Here is a 17,106-nt window from a genome sequence, read left to right as displayed (position 1 = left end):
TCTTATTTTAACATGTATTGCATATCTTCTCTCCACCTCTGAAGATACTTCTATGGTATTTGAATGAGTTCTTATTTTACATTCAGGACAGACCACAGTGGACCTCTCTACAGGAGATGTTCCTGCCCTCTCGTCCTGACTATAAAAAGATTTTTGTGGAACTCGTAACACAAGGGCGCATCTATTGAGCTAAATTATCTCTTTATTAGGAAAGCACCAACACCACATTCTTCAAAATTACTGGAATTTTATTTGCCTCAGGCTTATGACTTGCAACCAAAGACATTGTGCAAAGAAAGCAAAGATTAAGTACACTTTAGGGAAAAGGTGATAATCCACATTGGTAACATAGAAGATCAGTCTGATGAAAGAAGCCATCCATTACACTATATAGATTGCAATATTCAATAGCACTTTTTTAACCCAACTTTTTTAATCAAGGAAAAAAAAGTTAAGCAGAGTTTACAGTAGACATAAATTTGATACAATTCAAAAAGCATTTTTCTGAAGATCATCAAGCGTAAAGTGGAAAAACATATATGGGACAAGGTGAATGAAGGCTAACTACTGTACATTTATAAGCTATTAAACAAAGTTGCATATATGTACCACAGTGTAAAAAACCAATACAGAACAAATAAAAACTTTGAAAACTGCCTGATGAAAAATAAAATAACCAGTGGCTTTTAATGGCTTCTCCTGGTTATCAATGCTACAAAAGATTTTTTTTTTGTCTTTCTGATGCCACTGAAAAACATCCTATCAAATGACAAAACCAGGCACAATCAAACCATTACTGAGTTAAAACCAGCCCATAGAAATATACTATCAACCCACATTTTCCATTAAAAGCTTTTTTTTGTTGTTGTTTTGTTTTTAAACCTTTTGAGGCCCATTTGGTCACAATATGTTACATTTTTTTTTCCTTTTTTACACCATGATATTATATGTTTGTCTGGCACTATCCTAAAGCTAATTTATAGAGAATGAGAATACAGAAACAACCCAATGTCTATTTGACAAAATGAATTCACTGGGTGTAAAATAGGAGAGGGAGAAGAGAAGGGGAAAGGGTCAGTTCTGCCAAGAAAATAAACCCTATGGATCACTCATCATCACTTCCGCTTGCTTCCGACTGGTCCTAAAGGTAAGAGACACAAGACAAGTCAGAAATTCTTTGCCAGCTATTCTGTTTAATTTGTTAAAAGAAGGAAAAAAAAAAATTAAAGGAAGAAAAATTATAAACTGACAAATCAAGACAGTCTTAAAAAAGGTATTATGTTATCTAATAGTTCTCTTTCATGACGTTTAATTTAATTGCTGTAGACTTCTTTAGAGAAGGAAAGACACAGCGTCAGGAAACACCAGATCTTTCTTTCTACTCAGACATTTAAAAACAACTGGGAAGAGGTCTGTTTTCATTTGTTGCAATAGCAGAAGCACCCACAAAAAAAAAAAAAAAAAAAAAAAATTAAACTAAGAGTTTTTCATCTGTGGACAAAAGCAAACAGACCACGAGGTTTAAAGGTTGAATGAAAGCAAGAACAGCTCCAAGAAATAAGCTCCAAAATTCTTAGACTTCTTGTCTTTCAGCACTGGCACCAGATCTCATAAGCACACCCAGATACAGTTAACACCCCCGCCCAATTCTCTCAAGATGATCAATACAGATTAAAAATGTGCGTAAGAACGAATAGTTGAGAATTCTGACAGCAAGCAGGACAGGGCAGAGACGCAATCACCGCAACCACTTCCACAGTCTCAGTGAACAAAACTTACATTTTCATCTTGATCCTCATCACTATCATCATCACTCACGACAGGTTTGGCTTTTGCTCGGCTTTGCCTCTTCTTGCCTTTTCCTTTCTCCCGGCTTTTTTCATCTTTCTTATTTAGCTTGATTTTGACTTTCACTGATTTTGCTGCAAAAAGTTTAACAGTATACATGAATGTAACTTCCACGTATCAACTTTTAAATGCTGTCTCTGTTCACAGAAATTCACCCCTGGTAGCAGCCTGAAAATATCGTTCCCTCTGCTCTTTATCTGGACTGTGGAACAATGAAGCAGAGGTATTTGCTTTTATTTCTCTACTTCTTGATAGTTTTAACAATAATTTGTATTAAACTATAAAGAATAACTTTAGGTTGACCACGTGCATCTTCTTTTCATTCTCAGAATGCATGGTGTCTATGGTCCTGTGAGGAGATACAGATCTAAAAATATTTTCTTCCTTGCACATAGAAATGTTTATCCTTTGTACAAACAGACAATTTTTTAAATTTTAAACTACAGAAATGCTATGTCAAGGTGACTGGCAAATTTTGAGTTGACACCTTTCTGAAGAACATGTTAAATTCCTGAGTCCAGAATACCCACTCATTCCCAAATGAACTGCTAAAGTTGCATGCTTTGCACACCCACGTGATGTACTTGGAAGAGTAGCTCAGGGCCAAGCATGACAGTTTCTGTAATCAGACAGATGGGGTAGCAGAAGAGTACGGGTAAATGTATTGGTGGTGGAAAGTGGAATGAAGGGATCCCTCCTTTTCCACTGCAGTATGTTTCCAAGTCTGCAGGGACTGAATGAGTGCCACCTCCCGCTCCTGAAGCAATCAGAGTTTCACTTAGTCCTTGTTGCACCAAAGAACATTTGCAACATCTTCTGGTTCTTAACCAGTTTTATATGTCACACCATGCCTGAAGATTGACCACCCATGGACAAAGACTGTCCCCAGCCTTTCCAGGTGCTTCTATATACAAATAACATGAACAGGACCAGAAGGGTTTATAAACACTCATGGTCAGTCAGATCTGCTTCCACGAAGCACCTCTGTGATTGGTTTCTGGCTTAAAAATAGTTTAGTACACTCAAAGAGGTATAGTCAAAACACACAGCCACAAGACTTAAGCTGAAAGTTAACACCCAAAGCAACAAACTTAGTAAGAAGTTACTTTCACCAACAGAAAATACAACCTTATAATCAGTCTCCATGCAGAAACTGGAAAACCTCCCCTTCCATCCCAAAATGTACTTTTGTTTCAGTATTTACCAGGGGACTCACATTCTGATTCTGATTCTTCTTCTTCTTCTTCATCTTCGTCATCATTGCTTTCATCCTCACTTTCTTCTTCTTTGGCAATCTTCTGTCGTGCACTTTTGAACACAGACTGAAGAACAATGGAATCCTCATAGATCTACAATATGAATACAAACCTATGTCAGAACTGTAAAGTCAAGCAAGAGAAAAGATTCACAGCATAGACCTTCATTGCCAGCGCAAACCCACAGAGTATTTGGCCTTTTCAAATACTGATTAACAACGCTTGTTGCATGAATTTTACAAGAAATGCCAACATTAATTTTTCATGTTCTAAATGAAGAAATTTGTCAATAGTGAGCCATAAAAATACAACTCTTAAAATGTATCACATCTAAAATGTCCAGTTAGAGCGCTTTTCTTATTATTTTTATTACCACAGGAACTATTGTGTACTTTCATTAGATTGTAACAGCCCTGAAAAACTGCCAAAGCAACAGACTTCAGCAGTAAGCACCTCAATTAAAAACTGGGTTAGTCTAGCAATGCAGTTGATAATGACAAATGGCTAACCCTCATGTTAATTAACCTTAGTCTTTTCTAAAATCCAAAGTGGCTACAAGGAAAATAAATTATCCCAAGCAGCTCATTCCTTGCTTCCTTCCTCTAAGATCTAAAAAGACTGAAAAAAAATAATCAGTGCTTGTTCTAAACATAGCACCTGTTCTCAAACATACTGCAGCTTGCTAAGTATCTTGGGTACATCAGATTTGCTCCTTAACCACAAGCATGAGGGGACGCTTAAGCGTAAGAGGACTACATTTGGTTTGTAACACATTTCTCAGATTAACACAGTAAAAATCTTGCTGTCTGACTGAGTATTTGGGACTTCATAATCACCTGAACAAATGAGCTTATACATTTTTTTTTTTGTAAAACATCAGAAGCCAAACACTGGATTCAGCCGTAGACAATTAAGTATAGTCAATAGAAGGGCACAGAGTCCTAGATTGTATTTGGTTTTATCATCACTGTCACTTGAACTACTTTGGTTGTCATACTACTCCTTTGGCTAAATTACAGACTTTCTTGTACAAAGGGACAGTGGGTATTTGTGAGAAAGATAATGGAAGGATTTTTGGCTGCCATTATGTACTCTGTATGTAAAACCAATAAAACTGCTCTAATACTTTGCAAGTTTGACAAAATGAATTAGAAAAAAATTGTTCAGAATACTTCACATGAAATACGCAATCTCTCATTTTTTACTTGACAGCCAAGTCCATTTTAGAAAAACTGCCTCTTACTGCAGATTGTTCCCCATTCTGTAAGTACCACTGAGCTTCTTGTTATGAGATGTTTGACTGCTCTTGACCACAGTAAAATTTCTTGACATATATATAATGATCGTGAATATTTTGAAAAGGCTTTTCTGCTATTGTCTAACGACATTAGTGGGCTGTGAGACCCCCCAGTTTCCTTCCTTGACGTCAAATGATTATTGACTTTCTCTTATACCTACTTCTTTTGAAGCCAGCTATTGACAGAAGCCCCGGAGTTCCTCCTGAAGACTGTTTATTTTTCTTACGCATAGGCATATTCCATTGTTCCTAGGAATGGCTATTTCAACTAACCTTGATGTCCTTTCTCAAATCAAACACTTTTCCAAGACAAAACCAATTAAGGACGCGTAGAACATTATTTTTTTTAATGCTGGTCACTAAGTATTTAAGGTATCACTGTGACCCAGACTTTTAAACAGAATTTCCAAGGGAAATGAAGTTTTTTTAAAAATTACTTTAACCCTCTTAATGTGGAACTATTGTTAATATTCAGTATTTTGATCCAGAAAAAAAAAAAGGGGCTGCTTCAGGAAAAGCTGTGCAAATAAAAGTTTTCTTATTTTGACCAAAATCCAATTCCAGCAGGTTTCAAAACAACAAGCAGCAATGACAGTGAAACTTCCTTCAAAAAGGGAGAAGCAACGACAACAGAACTTCATGACTAATGACAACATTCATGATAAATCTTCTGTTTCGGTAGACACATATTATTTTTAACACCTTCCATGTCTGTGTTTCATTTGACCATTAGAACATAAAAGACACTCCAAATCGCTGCAGTTGCAATTGAGGACAAAAGCCTCAAAACACACAGTCTATCTCCTCCTGATAAACCCCTCATAAGGTTCCAACTCAGATGGAACTGCTCTGCTCCAAGGAAAAGCAGCATGTATCAAACTAACAGAACAACTTGAAGTCACTGTGTGCTTAAACAACAGCCTGAATTAGTCTTTTGGTTTTAGGTGCACATGCAAATAATCTAGTATGCAGAAGTGAACTGGTACATCAGAGCAAAAGTGGACCCAAACTATTACAAAAAACATGAGGTAGCGTAAGAAACTGGAGGAGTGCTGCTGAAGTGTCCTGCAATTCACTGGAAATCAAAATGAATGGTACGAGAACTTACCAGAAAGAAACCTAAAAAAAAAAATCTTAGATACAACGTATTTGGGCTTCATGCTATAAAAAGTAATACTAGCTCTCGTAATGAATGTTGGTACATTGGAATGGAAAATAATACTGCAACACTCTGATACAGGTTGGATTATTTTCAAACAGAGCAGCAATACCTACTGAAGATTTCTACCCACTCGGGATTGTTCCTGTCAATTCTACCACCTCTGCCTAACAAAAGTCCAGTTTCTCATTAGCAGGCTTAGTCATTCTGATGAGAATAATTTCGCTATTTTTCTCATTAAGCTACTGATTTTTCTTTACCTCTTTTTACCTCCTCTACCAACTTTTACTAGTTTCTACAGTCTCAGTGACACTTTTTGGTATTAGTTTTCCTGCACTTTTTTTTTTTTTGCATTTGTTATCATTAGATATTTATAGCTCTTTTACTGCTATGTGACTAAGCAGTAAACTGACAATTTACATTCGGACAGGTAGCAAAATTTTGTCCCATGCTTCCTATCTTCATTAATTTTCTCATTAAAATATTTTTTACTGTTTTATTTATAGGTTGTTTCCATATAACTGAACACAGTAGAAATACCGCACATACATATTACATAAAACATCTTCTGTCTCTAGATGGTGAAAATAATCACAAAATGATGAGCTGTATTCAACAATCTTTCATAATTAATTGCGTGTCTATTTTAATTTTTAGTTCTTAAATTTTAATATAAACTCCCCAGTTTAGCTACAGGTCATGAGGTTTGTTTAGGAATTTGAAGGATACATTAGGATTGGCAGCATCAGCCTTCCATCTTACTTCTACTAAGGTTTCTTTTAACAGCATTTTTTTCCTCTTGCACATTACAGGAGTTGTCTTCATGTTCTCTGTTTCAATTTAAGATTGTATTTGCATCACACTATTTGGATGTCATCTATAAAAATAATCACCTATAAAGACTATGTTTCACTATATTGTGAGACAACTTTCTTATCTGTCACCCAGATTTTGTAGCGTCTCCTTTTGTGTCAGTGTCCTGTTCTGAATTCGCAGCAGAGTGCATTCATGTGTGTGAAACATCTGTTTGAGACGAGAGATTTGGCTTCTAAACCTCTGAGACTCATCTGGGATTTATTATTGCTGTCTCTTAAAACAGACACTGATCTTTCAAAATTAAAAAAAAACAAACAAAAACCAAACAAAACCCAACAAAAAAACAGAGGGTTCAGAGAGTATAAAGCTTCATCCACAAAGCTTTACTGCTGGACCAACCTTGAATTTGTGTCTTCCATTAGCAGAACTGAAGAGTTCACAATGAAGTATTTCCTCAACGTCCCACCCTAAGCTGTCCTGTTACATCTGCTCCTTCTGCCATCCACTGGAGTAAACCCAAGCTGATATATCACTCCACACACACTGTCTTTTACCATAAATTCAAAATAGTCTTACAGCAGCTCTTAACTACACACAGATCAGAAAAAACTAATCTCAGAATTAGAGTCAAAACCAGTTTCTCTGCATGTACACACTGCAGCTGTGTCCAGTGAATTCTGGATGATTCTAAAAATCTGGGCATTTTTCTCCATATTGAAGTAAGAATTAAAACACAGGGTTTATATACACAATATGATAATCCGCAAGCACTGACAACATTAACTAGGAGAATCTTTTACATTTAACACAAAGTGATTCATTCAGACCTGCGATCCCTCCAAATTGAATGTCTGAGCATTGTGACACAGCAACATGACATCCTTCTCCAAGTCTCCAAGGCTCCGATACTTATGGTTGCGAATTCTTTCCTGTTGCATTTGTTGAGGAAATGAAGAGATGTATGGATGGACAGTGGTGCAGAAAGAAAAACAGCAGACAGGACACTGAATTAATATTTGATTTAAACACATTAAAAGCTTTTTCTTAAAAATTTTACCTAAGCATCAAGAGAAGTATCTGTTTAAAACAAAGTCTTAAAATGCATTGTTAACATATTACTCAAAAAAATATACCGGGGTAATAGAACAAAAATTAAGCAAGTGGTGTGTGAGCTGGGAGGCACAAAAGCAATAGAAATGGAGCTCTTTTGGTAACGAAGTTCCAGTTTCTTCTTGCCAGCAGAGAAACAAAATAAACTATGACATTGTCGTGGTTCGGCCTCAGCCAGCAACAAAGAACCACGCAGCCGCTCGCACAACTCCCACAGTCGTGGAAAAAGAAAACGACAGGGCCAAACTCGTGGGTTAAAAGAGTGCAATTTAACAGAACAGCAAAAGGAAAAGACAAAAACGCGATTACAGTACCGCCGCGAAGCGCACCGACCGGACCCGCACCGCCGCAGCCCACCCCCGAGTGGCGACTCCTCTCCTCGCCCCGGCTAGCTCTTCTTATAGCTCGGGCATGGGTCACGTGGTATGGAATACCTGCCCCCTGCCGGCTCCGGGGGAGATTAACCCCATCCCTGCCGGAACCAGGACAGACATGAATGGAAGTCATAGTTATGACATCACCTAACATGCAAACAAGCTGCCTAAACCCCATCTGCCAACCTGTGCTTGGATCCGACCTGGCTGTTCCAAGATGTGATGCTAGTTTATGGATGACTACTTTCCCCTAGAACCATTAAACCTTTGCAAACACTGTCTTTTTACCAAAGATGCGCTTACAGATTTGCAATTAGGTCTTTGCAAAAAAGACACTGAGATGTCATCTCTGGAAGTGTCGTTCATGTCCCACTGCCACATTTTGGCTTGATTTTGCAGTTACAGTGATATACTGCAATATACACTAAACAAAACTGCTAACAAGGGGTGTAACTATGTTTAAAATCTAAGCCACAAATACAGGTGCGTGCAATATTCATGCTGTTGTAATTTAGGTGACAACTTCATGCTCACCTTTCTGTACAACAAAAAGAAATGGAGGAATCTCCACTTCTAGGAAATGTTCTTACCTTTATCTTTTTGAAGTCCACTGGTTTTCTAATCAATTCATAATACTCTGGTAATTCTTTCCTAGATGGGAGCTGAATGAAGACTTCACTTAGCTGCCGTCCTGAACTGTTGAGAAAAACAAAGAATCACTACAGCTTTCTCATCCCCCCCCCCCCCAAAAAATCTAAAAATAGGAAAATAATAATAATTAAAAAAATATATCACTTTTTTTTTTCTTTCAAAGAATTAGCAATTGAACAATGATCTGATTTTTTAATTTGGTACAAATAATTAATTTACAATTTAAAACATATCCTATGTGCTGTTGTCCAAAAATATCACCATTATTATAGGATCATATATGTTGGAGGCTTTATGGAAACAGGATCACGATTTGAATCTGAATTCCATAGCGGTTTGCTGACTACAGTCTTACATTTTCTCAGTTTTGTTTTAAAACTTTTAGCAAGTGTCCCTCCTGTAACTACTAGTTTATCTTCTTGGTCATTTTATAGTTGTTTTGTACCTCCTCGTCACAGCAAACTATTTCGTCATACTGATTTCCATTATACCAGATGCTGATTGCTATCAGACTAACAGATGTTATAATGAAAGAAATTACTAACTTCCATTAATGACTGCTAGCTTTCTGGGAAGATCATTGTAACTGTATTGAAAATCACTACTGCCATTTGTACTTCTTCAGTCATCTGAAATAAAGTGATGGGTTATCTAAAAACCTTTCATACTCTATAAACACTGCCTATCACTTACAGGTGTTCACAATTTCTAAGAATTACAGATTTCCCTTTGTTCATCCTTTATTAATAGCTATTTTAACACTTCCAAATTTAGGGCTTTTTAAAATCTTCTTAATTGTGGCTTCTCAAATAATACATGGCTGTAAGTCACCGGGAGAGGAAATCTGCTGATGGCACTTAGGTGCTCAGCCTTCCTCCCCACCCCTACGAGCACATCATTTTTCTCACAGACCAAGTAGCAGAAGAAAATCTCTGCTCACAGGAACCGTAATTCACTGCACGTAGCATTAACAAGCATTTCCCAGCCCACATTCACATGCTTCCTTCTCTCACAGCTACTCCCAAAAGGCCCTCATTTGCATCTTCAGATGGTAACTCAGGGATACCAAACCTTCACAGGAGCTGCGTAAGGCTACCAAGTCAGGTCTCCACCTGAGCTTCTCTCTTGCAGTCACCCTCCACAGTGGTGTGGGATCTTATTAGACACATTAAACTGATACTGGATCCAAGGTCAACTAAGGCAATTCTGCCATGGAGGATAAGGATGATAAAAAGCACAGAACAGCTCTGCCCTTTATGAAAATACCTACTGTATCTTAGGCACTTCTTAATGCCTGAGATAGCATCAGAACTGGAAAAGATACTGTTTTTCTTGTGGATCTGACAGACCAATGAACAAAGAGGTATAAACAGAATTTCCTCATTTCCTAAGTAGTTGTTGCTCATCTAATCCAAGATTTCTTATTGTTCTCTGTTTAGTCCCAGGATAGTGCTGTTCCTCATAAATACCTTGCATCAGAGAAGACAATAACGTAAACGTTTTAATTGCAGCTTGCTTATCACTGTTGTTCAACCAATATTCTGGGGATGAACTGGCAGCTAGAGTATTCTTCCATCCAATGTAAACCTATAAACCAAAACCCTCTGTCTCACCCTGACAACTTTTGTTTGACTGGCAGCAGCAGAAGCCGTTCCCCTCGCCTCCACAGCCGTCACCGCCAGGCTGCCTCCTAGATTACAGCAAGATTATGGCACATGCACGAACGCACTTCTGGGTGCTGCTGCTACCGCACAGTGAGACAAGGTGGCACACTGTGCATCTCCGGTCAGGGAAGGTGAGCGTGAAGTCTATCTACCCCATACAGCCATCAGGGTAGATAACCCGACAGACCACCTGCACCTCACATTCCAGGCAGTTACTGGCAATTTCAGCCTACAGATGTAATTTATTTGGGAAGCACGCTGTTACTGAAATAGAGGAAATCATAAAATGACTAGATAATTTTTATCACAAGTCTCACTATTTCTCTCCTGCCAGCAAATATTTGTGAAACTCAGGCCACTGCACCTCCCATCTCCTTTGGTACTGATTCACACCAAAAAGACAAATTGATTACTTTCATACTTCCCCTGTCAAAATGGGAAGTGTTTACACTTTAAAGGCACAATCTTGTTAATGATCTTATGTGAGTGACTATGTCATACCGCACGACAGAACTTGTCTTCACCTCAGACTGCTCTCTCAAAGAGAAACTGGAAGCAATACAATGAAAAGCAATGCATTAAGTACACACTACACAACTGACTAACACGTGTTTCTATTTCTTTGCAAATTGAGGACTGTATTTTTTTTTTTTTTGGTTGAGCATTCACAGCTGCAACTGAGATCAATGAAATTTGTTCTGAACCTACAGAACACTAAGTACTCTGAGAAATCAGATCTCTGGTGTCCAAATGGTGTCTTAAATTTTAAGTTTCTATTCCTCATTTGCCAAAAGAGAATAAAATGATGTGAAAAACATTCTGTATCTGCAATACATTCAGATTCCTTATAAGCATTATAAAGAAGCCGAGGGAGAATTCAGCCGTTCATTAAGTGATCAGTGCCCACTTTGTACATGTGAGGGACTGGTCCTGTGCAAAAGCAAAGCAAAGCAATACACTGTCGCGCCATTACACAGCATACTGTAACCTACCTTCCTGAGGGAATCACATTAGGTTTCCACTTTTTTCTGTTATATCTTATTTTTCCGTGTGCTTGATTTTACAAACTTAATAGTTATTTTAATAAATCTGTGCAATATACTGACATGTGATATAGACGTAAGCTAATCCTTTATGAAAGTGTGAGAAGTTGCTTTCAAAACTTCATGCATTATGAATGTGGATTCGCTATGCAGAAGGACTGAGTTATCATTGCTGTTCTGATCTAATTTTGATCAAATTTTAAAACACGTTTAGCATATTTGTCCTCTTAAAAAAGCTCCTGATGATTATACATCTTTTTATCTCATGGCTATGTATTTTTTTCTCCTTTTTAACATACACATACACACCTTTATATTATATTTTATATCAAAAATATAACGGTACTAAATTATTAAACAGCAATAGCCTATTTTCAAGATATAAATCTAGCCAACTGTGATCTGTTCACACATTCTATTAAACTAAGAATGCCATAGAAAATCTTCAAGCTTTTGCTTGATATAATTAATTACTGAGAATCATTTAAGTCCGTGAAAGAAAAAGCATTAAGGGCATGAAATATGCAACAGACAGAAGACCAGTGCCGGATTTTGTCTACTCAGATCAATAACAGCTTATTCTGTTCTGTCATTTTTATAGAACCTCCTTTCACAAAGAAGTATTGTCTTCTGCTGCCTTTGTATATGTGCATGTATACTGTAAATTAATGTGATCTTTTCTTACATAATCTCAAATGGCTGTGTTGTGGATACAACAGGAGAAAATCAGTAATTATTAACACAAGTCTGATTTTAATCCCTGTCCCCAGTTTTGTAATTAGAAAATAATAACCACAACAACTACCACATAAAAATCATGCGCAGTAAAAATCACTTATGGTTGCCTAGCAACTAGAAGGATACATGCTGAAGGGAAGAAGGACCAGAATAAATTAAAAGACCTGACTGTGAAAGAACTGTGAGTGACAGTTCACTGCTGCTGCATCAGCTCAACATGCGATTCTTGTGTGCACTCACGTAACAAATACTTGCATGTTGTGTGAGTTAAAAATCATTAAGAAATACTGCTCATTTTTAAAATACTTTTGCTTAGAAAAATATTTGTGTTCAGTGTTTCTGATCTTCTCTCACTTTTATCAAACTGCTTACAAGGTACATAGAAGCATATATTCCCACCCACTTAGTCAGTATCATCTTCAGTGGAGCTAAATGCAGGAACAATTAGGCCTCACTTGTACGAGGCTCCTTTTGTATTTGTTTTCCCTGGCCGCCACTAATCTGTCACAAGTATTACCTTTCTCCTTTGAAATCAAAAGGTGAGACAAAAAAAGCTGGAACACCAAGATGTTCTTGTATTTCTGGCAAATTTCAGACTTTTAACAAATACTGCAATTCAATTTAGAGTGGGTAGAATGAACAGTCCTGCACGCTTACCCTAGTCAGAGCACTCACAACCAGAACCACTGCGTGCAAATTACAACTCCTAAGCAAATGCAGCTCGCAAGGACGCTCTTCACAAAAAGCTTTTGTGGGGGAGGAGAATTAAAAGAGCTTGCACAGCGAGGTGGTTCCTCTGTATTTAACAACTTCCAACATTAACCCAGCTATGTAGGGAGATGATTAATTTTCATTAAATGTATTTAATGGTTCTTCTTTTTGGAAGTGCCTGCAGTAATACATGGTGGATCTGTCCCCATCACTGAAAAGGGAGTGGGTAAAAATACTTAAAAATATAATTCCTGGTTTTGACATATGGCTATGTACTCTATAACTTTGGCTCGGCTATAAATAAGAATTATTTTCTTAGCGTGTTTGAATACTCAAGAGTACCAGTTGGCATAATTAATTACCAGTTAGATTAGTAATGGCTAATTACATTACTCACCATTTTACAACAGTTAACAACTGGCAACTTGAGAAAACATCTGGAAATAGTCTGAATAAAATTCATTTTACAGAGAAAAATACTCGCTCCCTGAGCTATGTCCTGTCAAAATTAGAATGCTATGAGCACAAATTTAAACGTTTTGGCTTTAATGATGCAGTGACTAAAATGCTAAACACCACAGATAGGGGAGGTCTCTTGCCAAGCAGGAAACACGGACAGGGCACAACAACCCTAACCTCCAATTTTCTTATCACCTTTATTAAAATGTGGTCAACAGGCACCTGCTATGGCGAGGAAACTTTGCGTAGTTAACTGGTATACTATGCAAGTCTTTAAGTCTCACAGACAGAGCACAGAGCAGGTAAATCACAAATGAAAATCAATGTATGTAATAGAGCTATCAGCGTCCTGAGACTCGAAGTCAGCTGTTATTTAAACACAGCTAATGCAAACTAGCAGTTGCATCAAACTGACAACTAGACAGGAAACATCCAACTGTGATGCACGGCAGAAGAGGACAGTGGATTTGTAGGGAAGCTGAAGAATTACAAAGTATGAAGTATAATTCTTTTTCTCCACTTAATTTTAACGATCAGGAAAGGGAAGCCACACTTACAGCTTGTCCTCCTCTGAAATAAAAAAATAATGGAAAACCTTCAAAAGAGGAAAAGGATAGTTTAGGGGACTAAGCCTGAACATGCATGATGTAAAATCAGCAGCTGGGCCTCAAATTTGACAAATTCCTTATTCTGAAAAGAATACCTACCTTCAGTGAAGTTGTCCTTGCTTTCCAACAGTAAAGCATTTAAGCTAGACATACAAACTAATTCTGCTTTCTGAAAACACAACATACGTATTACACATATGACTCTCTGATTATGCATTTCTATGGGCATTCTTAATTTTCGAGGGACAGAAAAACAGGGTAAAAGCATTGGAACTAGAGAAAAGTGTGACAATAATGCTAGACTGATGCATTTCAACTTGGTCTCTTCTAAACAGGTGTTTTAAACTGCAAGACTAGAACAAGGTACAAGGCTGCAAAGGCACCTAAATCTTAGTTTCGGAAATAATGCCAACAAAATCCCAGATTACAGTGTATTACTGCAAATGGAGTCTGCAAAGATGATGCATGTACTTTACACTGGAGAATCAGGGTCAACTGTGTAACTGGAAAGGTGTTTCCAGGTCCTTGAATCTAGGGCCTTGGTATTGTAAATAATCACATAAAAGTTTTTTAATCAAGGAACAAAGACAGAATCTATCTAGGTATTTCTGCCCCAGTACTCCATATGGAAAGGTTCCAGAACTCTTAATTAATTACTTGAATGTACTCATATAACCTCACGATCACCATCCTGTGTTTTACATATTTCTGCACTCTCCCTGTGTTTATGCTTCCTGTCTTTCCCAGGTGAATTTACTGACAGCAATCATCTTCCCCTCTCAAGACTGTGCTGTGTTTGCATAAACAAACCAACCTGTTTCCTCTCACAAGACTCTCCCATGCTACTTATCATTGATATAATTATTCACACTTGTCTCAGTGTAAACTAATCTTTCTTGAATGAAAAAGTATTCAAAGTACTATATACAGCACCACAGAAGCATTAATGGTGTCCCATATAATGGCATATGTATATAATGAGTATTTCCTCATCCACACAAGCAATACTCTCAGGGCCAGGCTCCTATTTTCTTATGGCTGGAAAATATTGATGGCTTGTAGTTAGCTTTGATCAATAATTTCTTTGCCCAGGTCATTCTTTTCCTGTCAGTTCCTTATGATGAGCTTCCAACTCAAAGAGAAGTTTCGTATTTTTAGTCTGTAAGCACCTTATAATGCACTCTGAGGGACTGTATATCATGCCAGTTCTTTTACTTAACTGTGTTCAGTCCTCCATGACTACCATCCCAATATTGATATTTCATACCTTTGTATTTTGGCTACGACACTCCTCATTTTTTAACATATATCATTAATATATTATCATCTATGCCGACAGCAATTCTTCAAGAAGTTTCATGGTATCTTCTTTCCAGTTTAGTAGTTCCCTTTTTAATAGTGTCTTCAGTTACATCTTTTTCCTTGTTTTCACTCAGATTAGAGAGCTTAATTGTTAGATCTCCTCTTTCCTTCCTCTTAGCTTATAATTTTCCTGTGGTATCCTAACAAATGCTTTACTAAAATCATAGAATCGTAGAATGGTTTGCATCGGAGGGACCTTTGAAGATAATCTAGTCCAACTTCCCTGCTGTGGGTGGGCAGGGAAATCACCCACTAGATCAGATGACCAGAAGTCACAGGATTCTGACTATCTTCTCTGTCTTACTTTTGCTTCCTTACAGATTTGTTCTGCATTCTAAAACATTATAGGTGAAACCTAGACCAATCCAGCTTCACCCATGATGGCAAAGCACTGTAGAAAAGACAAAAAGGCTCTGCATCTGTATGACTGCTCTGTATCTAGTGTTGCCAGCTGACAACATCGTTCATGGTTTGATACTTAACGCTGAGTAGTAAGAGCACAGGTGCAGTTTAAAAAGGTAGCAATGAATTCAACAAGCATTTTTACTTCTTAATGATTTGGAGCACTTACCCCACAGTTCTTCAAATCAACATATGAATACTTCTTTCAAGATTAACAAAGATAAATACAAAGATATGATAAAGAAATGCCTATCAACACAAAGAAAAGCTTAAAGCACATGACTCAATACTGGAATCCAAAGCACAGCAGCCTGAAAGAAGCAAACACTGTCAACTTCACAAGGACCTCAACAGCTCTCACACTGGAGGAGTCCAAACAGTCTGAGTTGAACATTTTCACAGTGCCTCACGTGTCCTTTTTCTCCTTTTTTACTATTTCCTTTATGACACGGGAGATATTCCAGGTACAAAAATTCTGGGAAACTGTTAGGCTGGCAGTCAAGTCAAATCTCAGCATAAACACTGAAGTTTTCTCTCCTTCAGTGTGTTCCTAGTTCTCTAGAAAGATCCAAAGAAACTCAGCTTGTAGCTATAAATTGCTCTGTAAGAACTATTAAACTTATCATTATTGGAATGCTTCATTAAAATCAGTATCATGTTGGGATGTGGGATGGGAATAAAAGGAAATATGTGAGTTCCTATACCATATTACATAAAAGAGGAAAATCTAAAGACAAAGCTTGAATTTGCACTGAGGACATGATAGACATAAACAGTAATTTGACCTCCATGCTAACTTCCACTGTCTTGCATGGAGTTCTTTAACTGGGGTTTGGCACTAGCTGGACATCTACCTCTGAGTTTCCTCTTCCAAGAATCATATGCCCCATTTCTCTACACTGAACATTTACCTCAAATTTGCTAATTTGCCAGTTTAATCTTATTTTGACTTTTATATATAATACTTGTGTTGCTCAAACTTCAGTTTACTGGAGCTTATGGCTTTTTTTATTTAAGCCTCTAGCATTCCCAGACATAGACAACCCAGCCTATTTTTTTGCATGCTTTTTAAATAAGGGAGGAAAGATTGCACTTGTCGCCAAATGTCAAATACAAGACAGTTAGGAAAGTATTTGAAGGCTCCTTCCCTGCAACAACATTACACAGAATCGCCACACGAAAGCAGACAACTGGTACCCCAGATTTTTGTGGGCACCATGGAAAAAATTGCTTTTAAAAAGAAAGATTTTAACAAGAACAGAGAAGTGGTCCTATATTTACAAAGAGCTCTTCTCAAAAGCAAGGGGAAAAATATGATAAAGCACACAGAGAATTATTTGGTTAAAAATGCATTCTCTTGATTTTTTTGCCTGCTGGCTTATTAACTGCAACAAAACTTACTGAAGATTCTAGAATTGGTTTTGACAAAGTAACTCAGGCCAAAGTCAGGAAGATTTTGGATGGGTGTCACCTGACCACCTTTTGGGATACAATCAGCCCTCTGGACTTCCATAAAGGAGAGATGAAACTTCTATTAGCACTGAAAATAAGCTAAAGACAAAGATGATTTCAAGCATTCAAATACTAAATACATGAAAAACCTTCCCC

General features: G+C 37.4%; 1 protein-coding gene across 2 annotated transcripts in view; it reads right to left on the bottom strand.

Moving 5' to 3' along the window:
- Positions 1-230: 230 nt before the first annotated feature.
- Positions 231-17,106, bottom strand: part of SMARCA2 (SWI/SNF related, matrix associated, actin dependent regulator of chromatin, subfamily a, member 2) — a 111,769-nt gene continuing 94,893 nt past the window's right edge. For both annotated transcript variants that reach the window (XM_009884274.1, XM_009884275.1), the window contains 5 exons: positions 8,451-8,556; positions 7,204-7,305; positions 3,065-3,197; positions 1,780-1,922; positions 231-1,141 (listed from right to left, as the gene is read on the bottom strand). In XM_009884274.1, coding sequence (XP_009882576.1) covers positions 1,106-1,141; positions 1,780-1,922; positions 3,065-3,197; positions 7,204-7,305; positions 8,451-8,556 — 520 coding nt within the window. In that variant the 3' untranslated portion in view covers positions 231-1,105. The remainder of the gene's footprint in view (positions 1,142-1,779; positions 1,923-3,064; positions 3,198-7,203; positions 7,306-8,450; positions 8,557-17,106) is intronic.

This window comes from Charadrius vociferus, unplaced genomic scaffold (genome assembly GCF_000708025.1).
Source record: "Charadrius vociferus isolate BGI_N301 unplaced genomic scaffold, ASM70802v2 scaffold183, whole genome shotgun sequence".
NCBI lineage: Eukaryota > Metazoa > Chordata > Aves > Charadriiformes > Charadriidae > Charadrius > Charadrius vociferus.
This window is presented reverse-complemented; position numbering and strand designations above follow the sequence as displayed.